Here is a 22,097-nt window from a genome sequence, read left to right as displayed (position 1 = left end):
TATCCATTAAGTATAATATTTATTTGTATTGCTTGCAAATAAACATAATTATTGAACACATTTGTATTTCATATCTGGGAAAGAATTAATTAGCATTTTTGCTGCACAAGGTGTGCATGAATCCCCTAAGCTGAATAGGAGGTATCAATAAAAAATGTGTAGTGTCATCTCATCTGACTAAAACTTCTCTGTAAAACTGGTGAAAACCAGCAGCTACATATAGTTGGTGTGACTTAAATTTAGTCACAATGTTACTTATTATATTGATATCAACAGCATATTATTATCTTAATTGCTCTGGACCAAAGTGCTGTCCAGACAGACTGTGGACACACAGACCGGGATCACCATCCCTAAGCCTTGCTTGCGTTGTGCCAACATCAGTCCTGTCATAATTCGCACAAGTGATTTTCCGCAGCTCATTGAAAATAAATGGGAGGCAGTGGCCCCACCTAGGCTTCTGTGCCTGGTGTGGGTTTATGGTAAGAGTGTGGAACAGCAGTTAAAAAAGCCACATCAACAGACAACACAGCCCACAGCAAATGACACGTGCCCGAAACCTTCATCAGTATTACAGTATTTCAAGGCCAGTTTCAGTGGAACTGAGAAGTGAACAGAGACCTGAAGAGTCACTGCAGATAATACAAAATTACCTACAGCATATTCATTAATTTATTGATATCAATATGAAAAATGTTGGTAGTGAAAGACACAGAGGACAGGAACTGCAACTCAACTTCTAAAACTTAGTTTTAAATGCCTCTTTCTCTCATTTTTTTTTAATCATGGGCCTCCTCGAATACTTGTTCCAAAACAGCCCCCACCCCCAACGCCACCCCACCCACCCCTTAAAAAAAGTGCACAAAGTATTTTACCATGTGGATGTTGCAGTGTTATTACTCACCGCAAGAGGGATCAGATGGGTCAACTGCAGCAGGGGAAAAGGTTTTCCATGGAAAGCTACGTGAGACATTTTTACAGTGAATTTCTGTGTCATGCATGAATTTGTCCCACTCAGTGGTGTGGGTTTGTATACCTTTGTGAATGTGTCTGTGTTGGTTCCCAGTGCATGAGTGTGTGTATGTGAGTTTTATGGAGGACATCTACATGTGCTTGTACTTGTGCATTTGTGTGTGTGTTAGGGATACTCAGTGTAAACTGTTTAGAGTAGGCAGCGTGGGGTTTGGCCTTGGACTGGTCATCCCTCTTCTCCTTGAACTAAACTTTGGAACAGACTGTCTCACTCCCACTTCCTCCTGTGTTCGTCCCTCTCTGCACCTTTCATCTCCTATTCATTTTTCTGTCTGCACCATATTTAATTTTTTCTTTCTTCCCTTTCCTTTACTTACTTCTCTTCTCCTGTCCTTCCCTTTCTTCTCTACCACTTTTCTGTGGTAAAGTTGTGTGCCTTGGCTTATGGTTGCAGAGGGGGTACCTGGATTAGTGAGTTAGGATGCAGGCCCTAATGTGCACCATTAACTGCTCTGAACCAGGACTGACAATTTTGTGACCATTATGATATTTGAGTGACCCTGAAATCAAGTTGACCCATCATCATAAAGGATTTAATTTTGCTTGGGGGAGAACAGAACTGAACCACACTGCATATCACTATAAGAACATCACAATTAGTATCAGATATGTCTTAACTGTAGCCCTAAAGGACAGCATGAGGCAAAACTGTCATGCTTCTCCCAAGCAGGCGGCTGCAGCTAACCACACATTTGGACAAATTGGAAATTTGACTTGATGATGGCACTTGATGAAAATTCAAAATGTATTACATTACTTTTTTACACGGGTGACATTAATGTGCCAAATTTCTTGACAAGCCATTGAATAGTTGTTGAGACATTTCACGCAAAGCCACAAATGTCAACCTCATGGTGGCACTAAAGGAGAAGTCATTATTTGCTTCATCCTCAGGGAACCACAGATGTGTGTACAAAGTTTGGCAATCCATCCAATAGTTATCTGACTGACTGTGAGCCAATCAACAGACATTGTCATCCGTGGAGCCATGCTGCTAGCATGGCTAATTAAGGCTAAAGCCATGCTTTTGGTTGAGGCTGTACTTGCACAGAGGTGCTTTGAGCTACATGCTAACAGTACTCACAGTGACAATGCTAACATGCTAATGCAAGGCAGGCATAATGTGTACCATGTTCACCATCTTTGTTTAGTGAGTTAGGATAAAAATTGAGAATTGCCACAACAAGTCTTCCAAATTAAACAACCACATAGGTCCATAGGTACCTTTCAGAATGACCCATTGGAGCATAATATGCCACCTTCCAAAACCATTACAAATCACTGTTAAAAAATAACTATGTTTTATGATGTGATAACGCTGTGGTCAAAGTCTGGATAGGTTTAGGCACAAAACCACTTGGTTAGGGCTAGGAAAAGATCATGGTTTGCATTAAAATGTTCACTTTAAATGTGGTTACTTCTTCCTTACAGTTAGGCAACCTCATCATGGCAACAGTAAACAACATGTTATGGTTTTTAACGGGAAAGCAAACAGCGGTCAACTAACTAACTAACTAACTAACTAATTATCAAGCCATCCACCCCCCTCCTAATTAGGAAGTCACCTTATAAAGACATCATCTGCATCACTTCTCCAGGTCATAATTACTATGACCACTAGATTGCATCTATCATTCACACGTAGCTATTTTTCGCAACTGAATTTAAGACTTTTAGGGTTGTTTTCCTTGAGAGGACAGACTTCAAAGTACAGAGGATGATTTCATTAGTTCTGCACCCAAATATTGGACAAATTGAAATTTTGACCTGATGATAGTGCTAGATGAAAAATCAGGTTGTAGGCCTATTACAATTCATCTTGAGTGGCACATTAATGAATGTACCAATTTCTATGGCAAACCATCCAATAGTCATTGAGAAATTTCACCTAAAGCCAGAAAGGTGAACTTCATGGTGGCGCTAGTAGAAGTCAAAGGATCACCAAAGTCAGTAAGATACATCATCTGGGAACCATAATGTCTGTACTAATTCTACACCAATCCAACCAGTATTTTGCAATACTGCACTGGATAACAGAAAACTGTGACCTGTAAATAGCGATAGAGGAACGCTGAAGAGATCACCAAAATTATTGGGATTCATCCTCTGGGCACCATAAATATCTGTACCAAATTTCCATGGCAGTCCATCCAGTATTTGAAATTTCTCAATATAAACCAAAAATATCAATCTCATGGTGGCGCTACAAGAAGAGTCAAGTGATCACCAAAGTCAGAGGGACTCTGAGCACTGTGAATGTCCAAACAAAGTTTCATGGTCAACCATCTCATAGTTCAGATATTCCAGTCCAGACCAAAGTGGTGGTTGCCATTAGCATGGCTTTTTTTGGTCAATGAAATAACATTGTTCTTTCCCTACAGTTTTCATACATTCCTCGCTTTCTTTTTCTCATCACCTCCTTCCCTTGCTCTTGTTGTTCCATATCCCCCTTTCCATTATTTACTCACTCTCCACCACCACCACTTCCTTTCTTATCTGTGGTTGCAGTCAGTTCCTTCTCCCTGTCTCCATTTGCTCTTTCTCCACCTCCTGATAATCCACTTTAGTCGAAATGTTGTAGTCAAAATGTAACATTACAAAACCAGCTGCAGTTACTGGGAAGTAACACTCATTCGCAGCAAATTAATCCAATTGTCCCTATTCCCACCAAAGTTTTATCTGAGTGGACTCTCTAACCTTCCTGCCAATTTTACAGCAGCTCTCAATGTTTGGAGACCAGAGGTTTGTTCTGCCATGAAAAATCACTTCCTGTTTTGTCATGATAATCTCCTTTGGTTCAGAACATCTTCGCTGTTCAGAAACTTGATAATATTTCAGGGGAAGTTGGATGTGTTTCATATGTTGAAATTTTCTGAATGTTTCAACAGAAGTGATGTGATTTCTAGATGTCTTGGCACATTAGTAGCTCAGCTTTTAATGTCTTATTGACTTTTCCATGTATCATAAATTTTGCTGGCAACAGGACTGCTGATCCTGCTGCAATCGTGCTGCGAATCACGGAAAGTGTCTATATTGACATTGTGATGAAGATGTGACATCCCACTCACTCAGCGACAGCACAGAGGAACTTCCCTTTGTGGCCGCACTGGCTCTGATTGGCCCATGCAGGGAGCAACAGGAAGTAGCGAGACATATATCAGTCAACTGGAGGCTAACACTCCAAAGCTGTGGAACAATAAACACAGCAGACACACACACACACACATTACATTCTTTCCTATAAAAACATTTGACTGCTGTTGCTAGGGCCGCTGCTTAATTCATGTCACAAACAACACAATGTAGTGGCCCTGACCACCGCTAATATAAGCCTTTACACACCGTGGGTGTTTTCCGTACAATTAATTTGCACGCCAATATATTTTTTTGGAATGTTGTTTTTGTCCTGAGTACTTTCACACAGAACGCAAATATTACTTGGCAAGAAAGCGACGTAATTTTTTTTTTGGAAGAAGGTTGATTTTTTTTGAGATTTCGCACCACAAATAAAGGTACCAACCAATCACATTATACGGAACAGACGTCACGACACAACTCCTGATGACAATGGCAGACCTATTGAATGTTTGTGTTTCTCATCACCCTGTATTGTATCACAAAGGACACGGAGACCCCCAGGGAAATAAAATCAATGAATCAATGAATACAAACACTGTTGATTTCTTCCTGTGGAGTCGACATGAAAACTACTTTGGTTCAGTAAATTTCTGCTGACAGTCAGCCTGGTGAAGGCAGTTTGTCTGGCCACTGTCCTCTCAGCTCCCCAGGAGCTGCTGTTGACAGATGGATGCTTCTGTGGACAGACATGCTGAATGCAGGTCACAGATCATCATCACTGGATGATGATGAATCCATCATTTTTTCTGAACAATGAGATGTCGCAAATTTGTGTTTCTGTCGCAAATTCGTATTGCTGCCGGTATGAATAGTTTTAATGTGAAATATTTGCAGGTGAGTATTTCTTTGTATACATTTAGTTAGGTTTGTGTACACATTTAATTAAATGTTTTTTTTAAATTTATTTTCTTATTTTTCTTTTCCTTATGTCTTTTTTAATCTTTTGTAAACCACCTCTACTCAACAGTCTCTTCACTACTTACACACAGACTGTCTGTTAAAAATGTGTGAACAGCTTCAAGGTCTATTTATTGTTACGTCTAGCCAAAAAGAAAGAAAGTAAAAAAAACCCTGCATGTTATGAAGCTTACACTATCGCTGTATCTGTCTGTCACCCTGTATTTCCCCCATCTGCTGTTACTGATGGTAACAGATAGCTAAGCTAGCACTACAACTAAACATGTAAGTGAAAGTAACACCCCTAAAAACACTCTTGGTGCTGTCAATAAACTAAGTGCCAGTATCAGATACTTTTTAAATCTCTATTTTAGCTTTAGTGTTTATTTCAGTAAAGGCAAAAAAACAACAAAAAAACAAACAAACAAAAAAAAACCACCTACACAAAAGTTCAGGCTTTTCTCATGTTTTTTATTGTTGCTGGGATATCAACACTATGCTTCTGGCTGGACATTCATTGATATTGGCCCCTACAGTAAAGATAACATGGAAATCACATTAATGTCTGTGTCATGATTACTTTCTACAAACTACTGATATATGATTTGTTAAGTCTGAGGCAAAATTGGCAACATTTTCCAAAAGCATTTTAAAGCAATGTTTCACTTTGGAAGAACAAAATATTTCAGACCTTAGGAAGATCAGTCAATGGTCCTAATAATGCACATACTATGTATACGTATTATCATTCTATGTATACAACAGTTTTGGGGTATTGAAACAAAAACAATTCTTAAGTACAACACATACCGGCTGTGTCATGTAACACTGTCAGGCAAAAGAAGAAGTATTCTGGGTGCAGTACCCGGGATGTGCCGTTACGGTGAGCAAGTGTGCCAGTGTGCAGACTTACATAGAGAACAATGGGTGTGGGTACTTCGTCATATGCCTCCTGTGTGTGTTGCCCTTAAGAATGCATTTCTTTGTTGTGTGTTGACTCCACAAAGTACATCTCCTTGTTGAACAAAAAGACAAAATAAAAACGTTCAAAAATTACATCGCAATTTGTGTCCCCACATCAGATGATTTTAACTTGTTTTGACTCCAAAAAGGTTGTGAAATGTGTCATTATTGTTATTAAATCATAACATATACATTGAATTTATGCATTAGTACCCATTTAACATTTTTTGAGGCTGTGCTGTGTATCTTTACTATCTCTTATCTCTAATAAAAACTCACTACAAAAGAGAAATATGCTGACACGGACATTTGTTCTACTAGTAAGGCAACTGTAAGACGATGGTGTTAGCAACAGACAAGCTTAAGGAGAAGAACTGAAAGGCACTGCACACATGGATATCTAGTTCTGGGTCACAAACAAGTTAATAAGTGTAATTGTGTTTACAGGAAATTCATTAATCAGGGTCACAATACAAAAGAGCTCATGGCATAAAAACCAACAAAATCCTACAGTACATTTGGACAGAGTATACAGTTAAATTTACAAACACAAAAACACTTTCCCTTTGGTGATTAACTTTGAATAATATATTTTATATACATACATACTGTACAGATATACTTACACTGGTATACAAAGAGTGACACACTGGTAAACAAATACATACACAGACAGAGAATTTAGTTGGTTTGCTATATAACCTGAATCAATACTTGTTAGGAAAATGGTTACAGTGAATGTCAAATATGGAGGCTTGGATCCAGAGCCGTACACTGCTGGTCAATGAAACAATGAGTGGCACACTGCTGCCACTACTTGTGAGGTCAGCCGTATACACAGTATATATATACGTATATGTATATGTATGTTTGGGGACAACCAAGGTGGGCTTTGGTCTACTAACTTCGAGTAAATAAACAAAAGTGAAAATTGTTTCTCTTCACTGTTTTTCTTCTTGTTGCTTCAGTTGTATGTGTGAGCTTCACTGTGCAGAATGATGTATGTGCAGAGTTTGACACTAAAAGGCTGTTTTCACATTCATCTGCTGAAAGTGGAACATTTCTCTGAGCTCACTGAAAATCTGAGTTTAAGGCAATCATGATATTTGACATCACAACTTGTTTGGAGCCAATCACAGTCCAGTATACAACGTACACAAGTATGATGTGGAAACTTGAAGCCTCCAGAGTACATATACTGAGAATGGACTTTTCAGTGAAGAAGAAGACAGTTAAACATTTGAGAGACAAGATGCTATTTTAAAAAAACATATAACTTCTTTCTTGTTGTGGAAAAATCATGTAAGACAACTTATTATTCCAAGCAGATGATTTTTATATGTCTTAAAACATGACTGGATGGGATCTTTTAATGAAGTTCAATTGTTTCATCGAACATTGTTGCCTCAGAATTTTGAGTTTTCTCAACTTGTTCATTTTTTACAGTGCAGAGGCAAAACCAGGAGATTAAAATGCCAAAAATAATGAGGTGCCCTTGACCACAGCACTTCACTCCACACATGTAGCAAGATGATAAGCGTGTGACGCAGGGTGATACTGAAAAAGAATCCAAAGTCTGTAATCTTTCTCCAGACAAAAAAAACAATGTACTTCATATAAAAAAAACCAAAAACTGCTGACTTCATTTAAGCACAGCAGTTTAAATCTTTGACAAACCTCTTGCTTCCTGGAAAACAGTTGACTGTATTATTGGCTGTGATTCTCACTTTTCTGTCAGCTGTTGGGAGCTTTGTCTATTTATTTTGGCCAAAAAGTGTTTTGATTCAAGTCACGACAAAGTGTTCAGCGGGCAATTTTTAACAATGCACGTCATCACATCACCATGCCGACCTCAGCTGGCACACAATCGCAAGTTAATGGCAGAAGTCAGGGGGTGCACTTGTGGAAATAAAGTAACACCATGCATCGGCTCAACTCTGGCTCGCCTCTCACTAAGTCAATTCATTAAGGAAAACACTGTAAAAAAGGCTACTAGACGTTTGAGTATTATCATAAGATTAAACAGTAATATGTCATTGTTGACAGCTTTAAAAAGGGAGTGACTACCAAAAATGGCCAATATTGGTCCTGCTTAGCTTAGCTTTAGTGTTTGCTAAAGCCAAGCAGACTTATCTGACTCTGGTATTATAGAGTGAACTTCATGATTCCCTCCCAGAAAAATTACTGAGCAAAATTGTAATTTTCCCAAATACTGCCGTAACTGATGCACATTGAAGTTTAAGAGTTTTAGCAAACATTTGTCAGAGTCTGAGCTGAAATGGAGCTCTGAGTTCAGTATAGTAAGCAGAGCCAAAGAGCTGCAGATTCCTGGCTGAGTTTTGTTAGGGCTCCGTCACACCAGCATTAAAAACAGATACATTTTGGACCAAGATCAATATATTGCAGTGGAACCATCATGATCAGCAGACACACTTGTGGAGGCGAAGGAAATCCAAAGTTCAACTTTGGTCAACGCCGGAAAGTTGTTGAGCAAGGTTCTGCTGTGGGCCTGGATTTTTAGTGATTTGTTTTATTTCAAGCTGGTCCTAGTAAAAACTGCCACACTAGCCCTGCATCAGTTCTGCTGCAAAGACTCTGCTCTGCAGGAAAGCTAGTCATATTCATTATAAATAGAGCAGGTGGATGTATTGCAGACTACACTGTGAATATTAGCTACCGTATCAATCATGGCAAAATAGAGTTTGTAAACTACACAGTCAGACAGTTCTGTTTCATCTTCATGTTCATTCTGAAAAGAAGGAATGGTCTTATCCTGTAACCTGTCACCCTGCCTGATCATGCTGTACGTCAATTCTATTTTTTATGAATCCTACTGTTACAAAACGTCATTCCTGTTTCAGAGACTCTACTTGAGCCATCAAGAGGGAATCTAACATAAACACTGGAACACTGGTCATTCTTTCACATTCACTTAACCTCCTCATCCCCCTTTTCTCAGTAAGCCTTATAGACACAGAGTCACCAGATAAAACTGCGATACACAGACAGCTCAGCACATTTCATGTCATGATCTGAAGTCTGTTAACGCTCACCAGATATGACCCTCACCTTGTCTCTGCATAACACTGTGGCACAGAGCCTGCTCTAATTCTGCAAACATCCTCCTCCCCTTTTTGGTAAGATCCCTGGAACAACTTGTCTTTAATTCCTTAGAGGGGATAAACAACTCTGGATTTCATGCAGGTCTTGGATCCTTCATTGAGTTAGAAAGCAAGAAACTGTTGGGAAGTATTTTAGTAGAAGACATTCAGTAGAATAATGAATCATCAAAGTATTTCAGTCATAAGTTCACTTGTCGTTAAAAGGCAAATGACTGATCTACTGAATAAAGTGGATCTGGTTACATTAAGACTGTGTTGAATCCAAATTGAGTATAACGGTTTTGCAGTATTTTTTGTAAGTTGCTAAACATGTCAAACATCTGTATATTAATATATATATTTTAAAGTCCCTCCACTGTTTTTCTTTTTATTACTTCAGTTGGATATTTGAACCTCACTATGCAGAATGATGTGCTGTATGTGCAGAGTTTAATTCTACAAGGCTGTTTTGACATTCATCTACTGAAGTGGAAAAGTTTCTCTGTGCTCACTGAAAATCTGATACGAATGAGAGAAATGAACTTTTCATGTCTGGAGGGGATCTTTAAAGATTAGAAGGATGTCCAATTAATTTTCACTTTGGAGTCTAGAATTTGAAAAATTTGAAACCCTGGAGGTCCAAACACTATCAGAAGGCTTTGAGGCTCCACAAGGTCATTTAAGTTAAAGCTGCTACTGATAACTTTTTTATCTATTAACATTCAGTTACAGGTCATAAGCATAAAGCGGCATGTTTGTTGGGCTTATTCCTTGTGTTAGTTTGACTTTCCTGAGATTTGATGTCTTTCTTCTCAAACATGAGCATAAAAGAAAGTGTAGTGTTCTAAATCTGGGTTCAGACTAGAGGATGCAACTAATACAAGTGAGTCCTCTTATGGATGTGAAGGAAACTTCAATGTTAGTATCATGTTGTGTGTATAAACCACGTACTGTATGTATGATGTTCTTAAGAATAAGGATCGTGGAGAAAATATCCAGAATTCACAACTACAGGATACAAAGTTAGAGAAGACTGGAGACAGAGGATGGGTTATACTGGCATTACCTTAATTTCACAGATTACTTTTAAATAGTTCATATCAGCGTCGCCCATGACAACACATTTAACGCAAATAGAAAATAATAAAAAACTAAACAAAAATACTAACAGCCTATCAGAGTCCTTGAAGATCAGACTCCCACCTTTTTCTTTCTCCATACAGAGATAGTTTTCATCTTTATCGTTCGTCATAGTTGCTATCCTCTTCTTCATTGTGATCCCATCCTGTTCACCAATTCCATCTACATAATCTTCATTCTCAAAATTCATCACATGTCTTTAGTTCATATCATGTTTACAGTTCTTCTTGACCTTCCCGTACAGCCGTTCACCTCCCCTCAGTCAATATCCCCTGCATCTCCAGCCCTCCTTTATACCACCGAGTGTTCGTTGTGGTGATGGTGACCGCCGCTCAGCACCGTGTGGTTGATGGACGACGCCGATCGGTCGGATCCCTCTGCTGCCGTCCCGTTGACGTTCTCCTGCCGCTGGCAGCACAGGATCTGCCTGAAGGTGGCACTCATCTCCTTGTCGCGGTAGGAGTAGATGATGGGGTTCATGGCTGAGTTGAACTCGGCGAGAAGCAGGAAGAACTTTTCATAGGTGAGGACGTTGCAGCTGGCGCAGAAGACGTCGAGAAGGAGGATGACCAGGCCGGGAGTCCAGCAGATTATGAAGGCACCTGAGGGAACACAAAGCAGAGAAAGAAAGTTAAAACATGGAGCAGGGAAAATTAAAAAATGTTTTTCAGCAATACATAAAAAGACAGCTCTACAGAATGCTGTTGTTTCTTAAAATAAGAAGAAATTACATATTTAAATATATAGGAGTAAGATGTTTGTTTTTTGTCAAAGGAAGATGAAGATAATAATGAATGTAGTTTTGTATGAAACGTGAAAAAAGGCTTAATACAAGTTTCAATGTACATATAGAGACAGAATGTTATATTTAGCTTTTATGCATGTTTTTTCACACATGGAAAAAGAGGATGTGGAAACAAAAAAGTGCTTATTGTGAATTGTGGATATCACATTTTATCATTTGATGTGAGGGAAAAAATGAACACATTTATCATATTTTCACAAACAACAGTAATTATTTAACTTAACTTGTTATTTAAATATTTTATTGTACTTAATCAAATAGTCGTTTGGTCTATAAAATGTCAGAAAATGGTGAAAAATACCAATCAACAGTCCAAAACACAAAGATATTTAGTTTACTGTCATAGTAAACTAGACAGACTAAAGAAACCAGAAAATATTCACATTTAAGCTGGAATGAGAGATTTTCTTTCTTACAAAATGACTTAAAATTATCAAAATAGTTGGCAATTATTGTTGCAGCTCTACTGACATGTACAACTTGTCACTTATGAGGCTCCATAAACTGGGATGACCAAAGAAAGACCAAACTTCCCAAATAAAAACCCAATGTCAATCAGAAATAAGTTTAAACCCCCCCCCCCCCCCCCCCCAAAAACAAAACACCATTTCACAAGAAAACACAACTTAACAGAACACATACAGTATTTGACCCACATAGACACATCATTTTTATTTTGTTCTAGTTTGTACTCCTTTAGTGTCTCAGAAGCTAACAGACAGTATGACAGAATATGAATACGATCTGGTGCCACAAACATGATTTTACAGTGCCTTACAAAACCATAACTAAAGATAAGGAAAGATTGCTGTCATGATAACCACAAACCAATGTTGACTGTTGGTAGGAGAAAGGATGAGATTCCTGAAATCTCAGGAAATCAGATCAAGCAGCCTGCCAATCAAAACACTGTCTTATCATCATCCTCAGTTACCTCCCCTCCCTTAATGTGAAGCATCCAAAGAGACAGAAACGACTGACATTCATCTACTTTTCGCAACCAGTACCCCATTATCATTCTAACCCTCTAACCTCTTCTGTGTGAGGAGTGTGATAGCACAGTGCAGGGGGTCACTGAGTTATTACCCATAAAGCTCAAGCTCAAGTGTTGTGAATTCAGTTAGCAGATGCTATTTGTCCTAACTATAGAACAACTGTTGTACATTACACTCTAGAGACAAAAAGTCTTGATGAGAAATGAGGCGAGCAGGGACGAGAGAGAGAGAGATGATATTGACAGGCAGGCCTGTTATCTGTTAGTGTTTTGCAGGCGGCAGCTGCAGCAAAGGCTTGACCTCACTTCCCAGCTATGCAGGCAGACTCTCCAGAGTTAGATACATTTCTCAAACGGTTCGCAGCCTGGCAGAGAAACTATCTGAACTATTTGTCTCTGTGTGAAACGTCTTACTCTGAACAGGAGAAAAACACACCACAGAAACATTCAGCACTTCAGTTAGAAAAATAAGAAAAATCCTTCTGACCAATGTTATGATTGTATTACATGACCATGTTTCCTGTATGTTTCAGTGACACTGTCTCATTTTGTGTTAGGGCTGATGGAAATATATAATAGTCATGAAATTGACCCTAACCACAACATATATTCTTCTGGGTAAGGCAGAAACCATAACAAAGTAACAAATAAAAACACAAAACACTTAATTCAAACTTGTCTAGTTTGAAATGTGTGTAAAATATGGATATTTATAGGACGTTTGTCCGGATTTTCCCTCAGATTTAAAGGAAAACAGTCTTTGTCCAAAGCTATGACCTGAGAAGTTTCACCCTCAGCTTCTTTCATTTCCTCTCTGAATTTAGGTGTATGTAGTTGCATGTGTTACACCATCATCTCAAAATTGCCGCTTTAGATTGTCCGAAACATGTGGCTGGTTTACTGTGCCACAAAAAGCAGCGTCACTGCTACGCCAGGTTCACAGATGGTAAACCAGAGTTTTTGTCTACAGAGGAAACGAATATGTTTTTTTGGCAGACCTGAGTGAATCCTTTTGCCTTGTCACTACGTAAAAATGCCACATGGAGGGAAGACTGGACTGGAGAAATGGAAAGTCAGTGGAGAAAAGTAAATAAACAAAGCTCCTAAGCAGGCTTGTTAAATCTGGAAATGTATGGAAAACTACTTCGGCACTTTCCAGGTCTTGGTAGAGTTAGCAATTACACAGAAGTCATACAGAAGACATGTAGAGGAAAAAATGTTGATATGTCCTTTAAGACTCATAGCAACAGTGTTCTACTGTATGTGACATATTATGATATTTGATGTTGACACAGTGAACTACTCTTTCTCTGTTTCCCTGCCTACATCTTAATTATGGTAACCTTTAAATCCTTGTACACCAATTTGTATACAAGGTAGGGGATGAAGGGATGAAAAAACTTCCCCCAAATTCAGGGAATTGAGTTATTGCAGCGACTGGATTTACGAGCCACACCCAAAATCCAGTAAATAACATCATCTAGAGACAGATAGGATAATGACTTTTAAGAGTTTCAAGAGGCTAAGATATCAAAATCCTCATAACATTAAAATTTATCCAAGAAGTTTCATGTAAGGTTGAAACATTTCCTGTTTAGTCTTAAAAGTTTGGGAGCTACAAACCAATGTGTACGGAAGCTCCTTTCTGCCAAACAAATGTTTTTTTTATTACTTTTTATGTAAAACATTCGATTAATGATGACATAGTATCTCACAATTATGACTTGATAAATCGAAATTTGGACTTATATAAATTTGACCTTCAACCTCATTTTCTCAGTTTAAAATAAAATCATAATTTTGGCTTCCGTATCCGATTTACTATGTTATTACTTTTGACACACCATGAGGATTTATTATTATTATTATTATTTCCAACTTTCCTCCTTTTTTTATTTCTTTTACTGGCAGAAATGGGCTTCCATAAAAGAGAGAACAGAGGACTATGGGAACAAAAATAAGGAAATAATGGAGACCAGACTATGGCAATGAACCCAGCACTCCCATGAACACATGCAAAACTGAGAGTAGACACGGATAAACACTCGCATGTGCAGACACAAACACACGCAAGCAGTCACTTACATAATTATACATGGCACAGAGACAGATGGAGGAGCACTCAGACACAAAAAAACATTTGGATGGTGTTGAGAAAACGCTCTCAAAAACTGTTACATTGAACCCAGCATGCTTAACCTTACAATCAACAGTTGCACTTTCAGCATTAGGGCTATTTGCTTTGTACAACATCATCGGGAGATTATGAACAATGGCTTTGAGGCCTTTATTTGTCTCTGCACTTGAGCCCCCTCCTTCAGGTTAGGAAATATGCTTCTTTCCTAATCTTACTTGGTGACTGTTAGGAAAGGATTTGCTCTAATGGCTGACGTGTCATGTTTCTTGCAGGGAGAAAGGCATTTGTCATCATTAAGATGTTTGTGAAATTGTCTTTCAGTGTTACAGACATATTATCTATTATTTTTCCGAAGCTTTATGTTTTCTTGCTTTCAATCACATGTTGTGTGCTACAGAATCACATAAATATGAGGTTAAATGGCTTAAAGGATCATGCTGTGTGGTTTTGAATGTTTAGCCCTTTAACTAGAAATGACATATTTTGACTGCTTGCGTTTTAGTCCGCCATCAGTTTCTAGTCATTTCACTATGCTTTGAGAAACATATTGCAGAGATTTGAAAATTGCTCAGGAAAGATCATTAATCACAGTGAACATGATGTCATTTGCATTGTCAAAGTGATAATTTATGATAATATACTTGCATGAAAATGCTCTTTTGTGGTGATTTTAAAGATGTTTCAATATTGGTGAGTGAGCTGATGAAAACCTTTCCCTGATAGAAATGATCTTATGTACATTATTCCTCAAAGTAATGTCTGGCTGTCTTTTGGATTTGATTTTCTGAAACATTGCTTGTTAACACAATGCTCTTGAATGCACCACCGAGGAGAGCTGGTCTCTGTTTACGCAGCAAGTTCCCCAACCTAAACAACAAACTAAGTCTCCCTGACCTCCTCCCTCAACACGAGTTCAGACAGAAAGTGAAGAATTTTTTTTTTTTTGGGTCATTTTCGCGAATGTGACCGCCAGACCACTTTTGTTTATTTGCCCCAAATCCTCAGTTTCTAAATGTATTTCCCTCCAGTCTCTCTCCTTTTCCCCCTCATGTCTGTACATTTATGAAGCAGATTTATATAGACACGAGCAAATGTTTTGATCACGTTTGGATGAGCATTTGCGTCAATTCCGTCTGAACACACACAGAGGTTTTGAAGTGCTATAACAATGTCAAACTACTCGTGCATTTGCCTTTGTAAATACAGGTTTAAGTGTTTAAACAGACAACAAGTGCTATTGTTTCTCTGGTGAGGACTTTCTGTGTTTGCGCAATGCTAGCATAACTCTCCAAGATTTTTTTTTTTTTGTTGCAATGTTCAAGTGTGGAATTTGCTTGCACAGAAATTAAGTAAAATCTATAAAAAATAACTTTTGTATTAAAATTTGTCAGCAATAATGTTCATATATGTGTAGTTTCTATCAAATAAAAATAGAGCTGCAAAACCTCCTGTACGGCCCCTTTAAGTTTCTGATCCTCATAAAGCTGTGTCTCACACCTCTGACTTTCTCTACATCGTGTTGATGTATTCCACATGTAGTAACATACTTAACTCATTACAGAACTTCGCATTCTGCCGTCTTGGATTTTCATGACTGACCACCCATTACTATATCCTTTAGAGTTATCATTTCTCATGTGTCTTCATGTGAGATCAGGTTTCCTCTAATGTGCAGTTCTCACAGGCCGTTAAAAATGAATAAACATCCAATATTACATTACTCCATTGTTCTGTGTGTCTCACTCACTTTCTTCCCATTAATCTTTATCAGCATCTCCCTTTGTTTTCTTCATTTCTTTCTGGTTTCCTGCCCTCCTCCCCTTCCCAATCCTTTCTCTTTTTTTTAATCTCAACTTTGACTCACCATCGTCATGCTTTACTTTCTGCAGCTTGTCTCTCCTCTCTCTCTCTACCACCATGTCTATCTCTCAGTTTCATCCTTTGCATGTATCTCTCTCTCTGTCTCTGTATGTCTCTTCCTATCATTTTTCTAACCAAACCATTATCTGTGGTTGTAACCATGACCCCACTGAAATAAACCAGCAGACCAAAACCATTATATATATTTCAAAAAAGGCCTGGTGACTTCCCGTTAGTCTGCAGAAGGATTTTTTCCCCCACATCAGTGATTCCAAACATGCACTGAAGATTAGATAAAAGTTCAAATTCAGTAGCTGAGTGATTTATTGATAAAGAGGCTCGTGGTTTACACAGTGATGGAGTCTGGTGGTGGTGTCATAGTGATCTAATGGTCAGAGAAACACGCTTTTGACTGGAAGTACAGTGAGTTCTTTGAAATGGCAATAATGAAGGTTTTTTTCTGCTCTGCTAGCACAAAAAGGCAGTAATATACTGTATCTGCGGGGTCAGCAGCAGTGACTCACTGCCAGGTGCTGAGATTTCTGGTTTTCAAACCTTACTTCTCTCTTTTTTTCTCAGTGTTTTGGAATAAAAAGACCAAAGTCAACAGTAAAATCTACTCACACTGCTTGCCGTGTAACGGTTTATATAAAATCCAGATTGTCTGCCACAGCCGTGCCAGTCACCACCAAATTCTGAATCTAATTTTCCAAAATTGCATCTGATTTTAAGCGGTCTTTCTGTTTTATGTGACTGAACTATACAACAATACCAGCCCAGTCCAATGCTGCAACTGTATTGTTGACAACATTCTCTGTGTATGGTTACATTTTTTTTCTTCCGCTAGTTGTTTGGTGCCGCCAGTCTCTGTTACTTCAGGCTATGATCTCAGATGTTTTCTGGTTAGAAAATGCTTCATTATTCTGTCCCACAGACAGCCACTCAGTCATATACACTCATGAAAATCCACATCTAGAGCAATACCAATATTAATATTGATCATTAAAAAAATCTGATGATTACATATTGACCGATATACATTTTTTAAACACATAATGTAAAACCTTTTGATAAGGATCCCTTAGACCAAGACATGCACTGAGCAGGATATGTTACAGTTGAGAATAAGATAAATAAGACTAAAATATATTTTAAAAACATACACATATAAATTACACTGGGCTACAATACAGTAAGTACAATAACATAAAATAGTTTGTACATTAAATATACCGGTATTTTTGATCTTTTTGGCATTTCTGAGCTGCAGTTTCTTGGTAATAATCGGCAGACATATTTGACAATGATATATCTTTGATTAGTAATAATCAAATAATATTGGCTTGGCCAATGTATCAGTAAGGCTCTATTCACTTCCGTGACAACTACTAATCATCTTGATGAATTAAAATGTTAACAGCATTAGACGCAAAACTGTTCTACTAATTACTGTGATAGAACAAAATGTCTTCCTTTTATATTATGGGTATTTTATGAATTTTCAAAAATAGGTTTTTCATCCAACAAGCTAAGCTGATCTGAATAATACTTTATAATACTGAAGCTCCTTCATTAATTAAAGGGAAATTCAGTTTATTTCAACCTGATGTATTTCTCATAAATGTGGCCATTGTGGTTCTATAGGTCATGCTAAGTCTGCTCTCTCCAGCTCTGTTATAAAGAATTTCCCTTTATTGCAGGCTTACAAATGCAGGATTACTGAAAGAATAAGTAAAGTATGTTATGAAGCAGTTAATGGTACATGGTGAAGAAGACTGGAGAGTTTGCCAGAAATTAACTGATGCTGCTGAAACAGGATTCATAATGACAGATGCTACCATTGTGAGTGATTAGAAAAGCTGCACTGTGAACAGAAATTTCTTGCATTAAGAGCTTTACACACCCACACACACACACACACACCCACACACCCACACACACACACACTCAAAAACGCAGAAAACAGGTGACATTGCAAGCTGCATACCAGGCATGTTTCCATGCTGACAGCGGACTGGAGGGTTTGGCTTGTTGTTAGCTCTGATTGGTTCTGCATTCAGTCCGCCAGAAGACACACATGCATTGTAGCAGCAGTGTGAAAGAAATGTGTGTGTATGGTGGGGGTATGTGTAAGCATGTAGCCATTATCTTGTGTTCTCACTTTGAAATCTAGAAAGGAAAATCAGTGAGTTCATGGGTTGAACATTGATTGGATATACGTTGTGATTTTGATGGAAGTGAAGGTCAGTTATGGCATCTGTGTGCATTTGCTCGGGTGATGGTATGTGTTTTGGCACTCCGCACTGTCTGACGATGTGACTGCATACAAGACCAGGGGCTTTAAGATAATCAAATCATTCACAGAAGACCCCTGCATGAGCCAACACCTGACACACAGACACACACACATTGATCAAGGGTCACGGTTAATTTGACTGAGCTGTTGACTCATTGAAGACTGATGAAGAGAATCTCTGTTGGTGCCACTCAAACATTTTTTTCCCCTACTGAGAAGCACCAGCAGCCATATGCTACTGTAGCAAAACTGTCTGTGATCTTCTTTGCAACAGATCAGTGAGAGTTAACAAGTTTTGGTTATTGTGTAGATTGAAGTGTCAGTTCAAGTTTTTTGATAGTCGTCTTACTAGCAGCAAGAATTGCAGATAACGACATTACTTGAAGCCAGGAATGGTATTCAACAACCACACTGGCACACTTGCAGATGGCAGTTGCACCAGTTGTTTGCAAATTCTAAGCAGGGGTCAAATTTTTTGAGGGGGCACGGTTCCGCAATGCATTATGTTAATGTTCACACTAAACCAAGTTGTTACCAGTAATTATCTGCTTTGACTTCTTTGTTTATAATCTGTAATTGAATCCATTTTATTAACACTATATTGCCTTTAATAGCAACAAGCCAATGTTAGCGAAAAGGCTTTAAACTCAAGGGTAATGTTAGCTGGTTAGCTAACCAGCCAAGTAAGTAAAGAAAGCTCCCAAACATATAGCTCCTGTTTTTACTCACACTATTTAGCTCAACACTTCTGTAGGACACTCATCAGTGCTGCAAATATGTTTTGAGTAAAACAATAATTTAGCTACTAAAAATAGCAAAGGACAACAAGCTAATGTTAAAACAACTGATGCTAAAGTCACTTTAAATGGGGAATTTCTGAAGCTCTACTGTCATACTGTTTGATGGCGTGAGCTGAAGGGGTTGTTCTTACATCACACCACCATAACACAACCACAGTTTGTAAAGATTAAACAATTTTCACAGCCATGCAGTAGCCTATGTAACTGGTCTGTGGCGAGCTCATTCGCTACATCCACTGTGTGGAAGTCAACTCTGGATGCTTCCTGATGAAAGGTTTGGGAAAGCAGCTGTGCTCTGTTCTTTCTTGGAGGTTTCGTAAAAGTTTTCTTGATGTGTGCACAGTGTACCTTTATGACAATGGAAGGACTTTGTTTATCTGTTTGTATTAGTATGTTTGCGTGCTGTTTCCATGTGTGTGTGTCCCTATCTCATAAGAGGATACATGCTCTATTGTCTTTGGCAAAACAAATCAAGTACAAGCCAGATTCTGGTTTTGTTTTCCCATCATTTGACTACATTATAAATACGTCAGAGTCTATGTGAATGGAGCCAATCTTGTGTCCCACTGTTCTTTATTAAGCCTGAGGACTTATGTGAGTGTGAGAGAGTCTATGTGTACATGCATGTGCCTTTCGCATGTGTTCAAGTGTGTGTAACCAGCTATGTTAAAAATGTTTCCCCCATCTCATCCTGTTCTTCGAAGAAGAAGTCAGCCATAGCTGGCTTTACCGCATCCTGAGAGGAACAAGTGGAGAGGACAGCAGGCAGCAGGGGAGCAGTTATTATCATCTGGTGAGCAGATGGAAGAAGTTGGACAGGGAATTGCTGAGGGGTTTTCTTTCTGGTCAAACAGCAAAGGCAAAACTCATCTTAACCTTTCCCTAAGAAGTTGAACATAATCGAAACCCAGAACTCAACGGCAACTTTTACCCCGCAGGGGACTGAAAGACTTAGGGCCTAAACTACTACTTTGGCCAACGTAACACAAAAACAGGCTTTGTTTTATTGCAGCAGATAAGAAGTGTCAAATGGATGTGAATAAATGCTTGTGCGTCCTGCTGAGAAGACTCCCGTCTATCAGTGCAGCAAAAAAAAAATCTGTTTTTTTATATCCTCCTCAGTGCTTCAAAATGACATCACTCTGATACAGCAGTTGGATTCCAGACTGAACCAAAACACATCACACCCTTGCTCAAAAGACCCTTACCTTCCCAGTAAGGGTTTGGCATCAGCAAAAGGAAACAATAATGATTTGTTCACGAATTCGGAAAATAAAGATTTAAATTTTACAATGGTGAGGATTGTAAAACTGTTGCTGCATCACAACATCACATTGTTTTCAGTTTTCTTGAATGCTGCACATTCAAACGAAGCTGGTAGCGCAAACTCAAAAAAGTATCCCTCTATATGAGACTTTCTTCTTATAAATGTGGATTTTCCAAACTGTTGAACTTTTTTCTGTGATCTCCTTTTGGGACTGCAGCCAAAGAGCACCTGTTTCTACAATCACATCATCTTTAGGTGTTTTCATTTCTCTTTAAGTTTGTGATCACGTAAAACCCTTCGATTTTTAGATCAGTTTCTAGATAAAGTAACATTTTTGTAAATTGTTTATAAGCTTTCACATTCACATTACTGGCGTCAAGCCAGGCTTTTACTGGCAGAACCTGATACTGAGAAAAACTTGAGCGGGAAAGATATACTTTGTTTAATTTCTACGGAATCTTCGGCCTGCTGTTTCAGGATAAAGTCATTTATCAGCATTTGGAACAGGTTTATGCTTAATTATAGGAGTTCTTAAGGGATAGTGGTGAGTTATTCTGATGGCTCAGACTCTTCTCTGTCTTAGTATACGGGACACTCAATACAAAAAGGCAGGAGCAGCTGCAGGAGACATAAAAAAATCCACCCAACTGTTACACAATGGAAAAATACTGCAAAAGTGAAATGGTATTGTGTTCTTAATGCAGGTCATGTAGCTCTAATCAGTCAAAATATAAACTTTATCAACAATTTTACTGTCACAGCTGACACTATACTGCTGAGAAGGAGCATGAACACCAAATATCTTTAATTTGGTTATTATATTAATCAGGAAAGAAGATGGTGATGACAAAAAAGACAAATTCAGAAATAAGAATATTGCACTTCCATTGATTAGTGACCTTGTCCTTTTGGCAAACTTCTCATCTTTCAACTTCTTTCCAGAATAATCTTTATTAGATGCAAAACATCTCATAGTTCACCAATTACATTCTTATTAATTTATTAATTTACTTTATGATCAGCCCATCTCTAGCCTTTCAGAAGCATGCAAACGTCTGCGGATGAGACTCAAGAATCACCTGCCTCTTCTGTGCAAAAGCGGTGAATTATATCTGTGTGGAAGTTTGACTGCCACAGACGAAAAAGTAGAAACACACAAGGCATCTCTAAGCAGTAGTAAAGGCCTGTTCTCCGGTTTTGTACAAACTATAGGCTACACAGCACATTCTGCTGTCCATTGCTTTCAGTTAAGTGTGGAGTAAAGACAACAGAGGCAACAGGATGAGATAACGCAGCACACACAGGAGACAAATCACATGGAATCCCTTGGTATGTTTTGTCTAGGATCAACACATCCTGCTTCCAAGCACTAAGACTTACTTTCCCACAATTCACACTCCAATTCACACTACTGTGCTATAGTCAGTTCATGTAAAAACAGCAATGCCTTTATTTATTACACACTACTGGAGAAGCCTGCAGACTTACAAAGTGGGGAGCATTTTTTACTGAATTCTTAGACATAAAACTTTGTAAAACCTAAAATATCTTGTGCCCTTACACTGCTCACCCAGTGTGAATGTAACTGATAACCTCTATTTTTATCAATTGCTGAAAATCCATCTGTGGTCAGCTGTGGTTTCACAATTCTTGATATAGATGTTAAC

At 38.4% G+C, this 22,097-nt stretch overlaps 1 protein-coding gene across 1 annotated transcript in view; it reads right to left on the bottom strand.

Moving 5' to 3' along the window:
- Positions 1–5,517: 5,517 nt before the first annotated feature.
- The window catches only part of lpar1 (lysophosphatidic acid receptor 1), a 38,748-nt gene continuing 22,168 nt past the window's right edge, over positions 5,518–22,097 (bottom strand). The window contains exon 3 of the mRNA XM_044333628.1: positions 5,518–10,873. Coding sequence (XP_044189563.1) covers positions 10,563–10,873 — 311 coding nt within the window. The 3' untranslated portion in view covers positions 5,518–10,562. The remainder of the gene's footprint in view (positions 10,874–22,097) is intronic.

This window comes from Thunnus albacares, chromosome 18 (assembly GCF_914725855.1).
Source record: "Thunnus albacares chromosome 18, fThuAlb1.1, whole genome shotgun sequence".
NCBI lineage: Eukaryota > Metazoa > Chordata > Actinopteri > Scombriformes > Scombridae > Thunnus > Thunnus albacares.
Note: the sequence above shows the minus strand (reverse complement) of the source record. Positions and strands in the feature narration are given on the sequence as shown.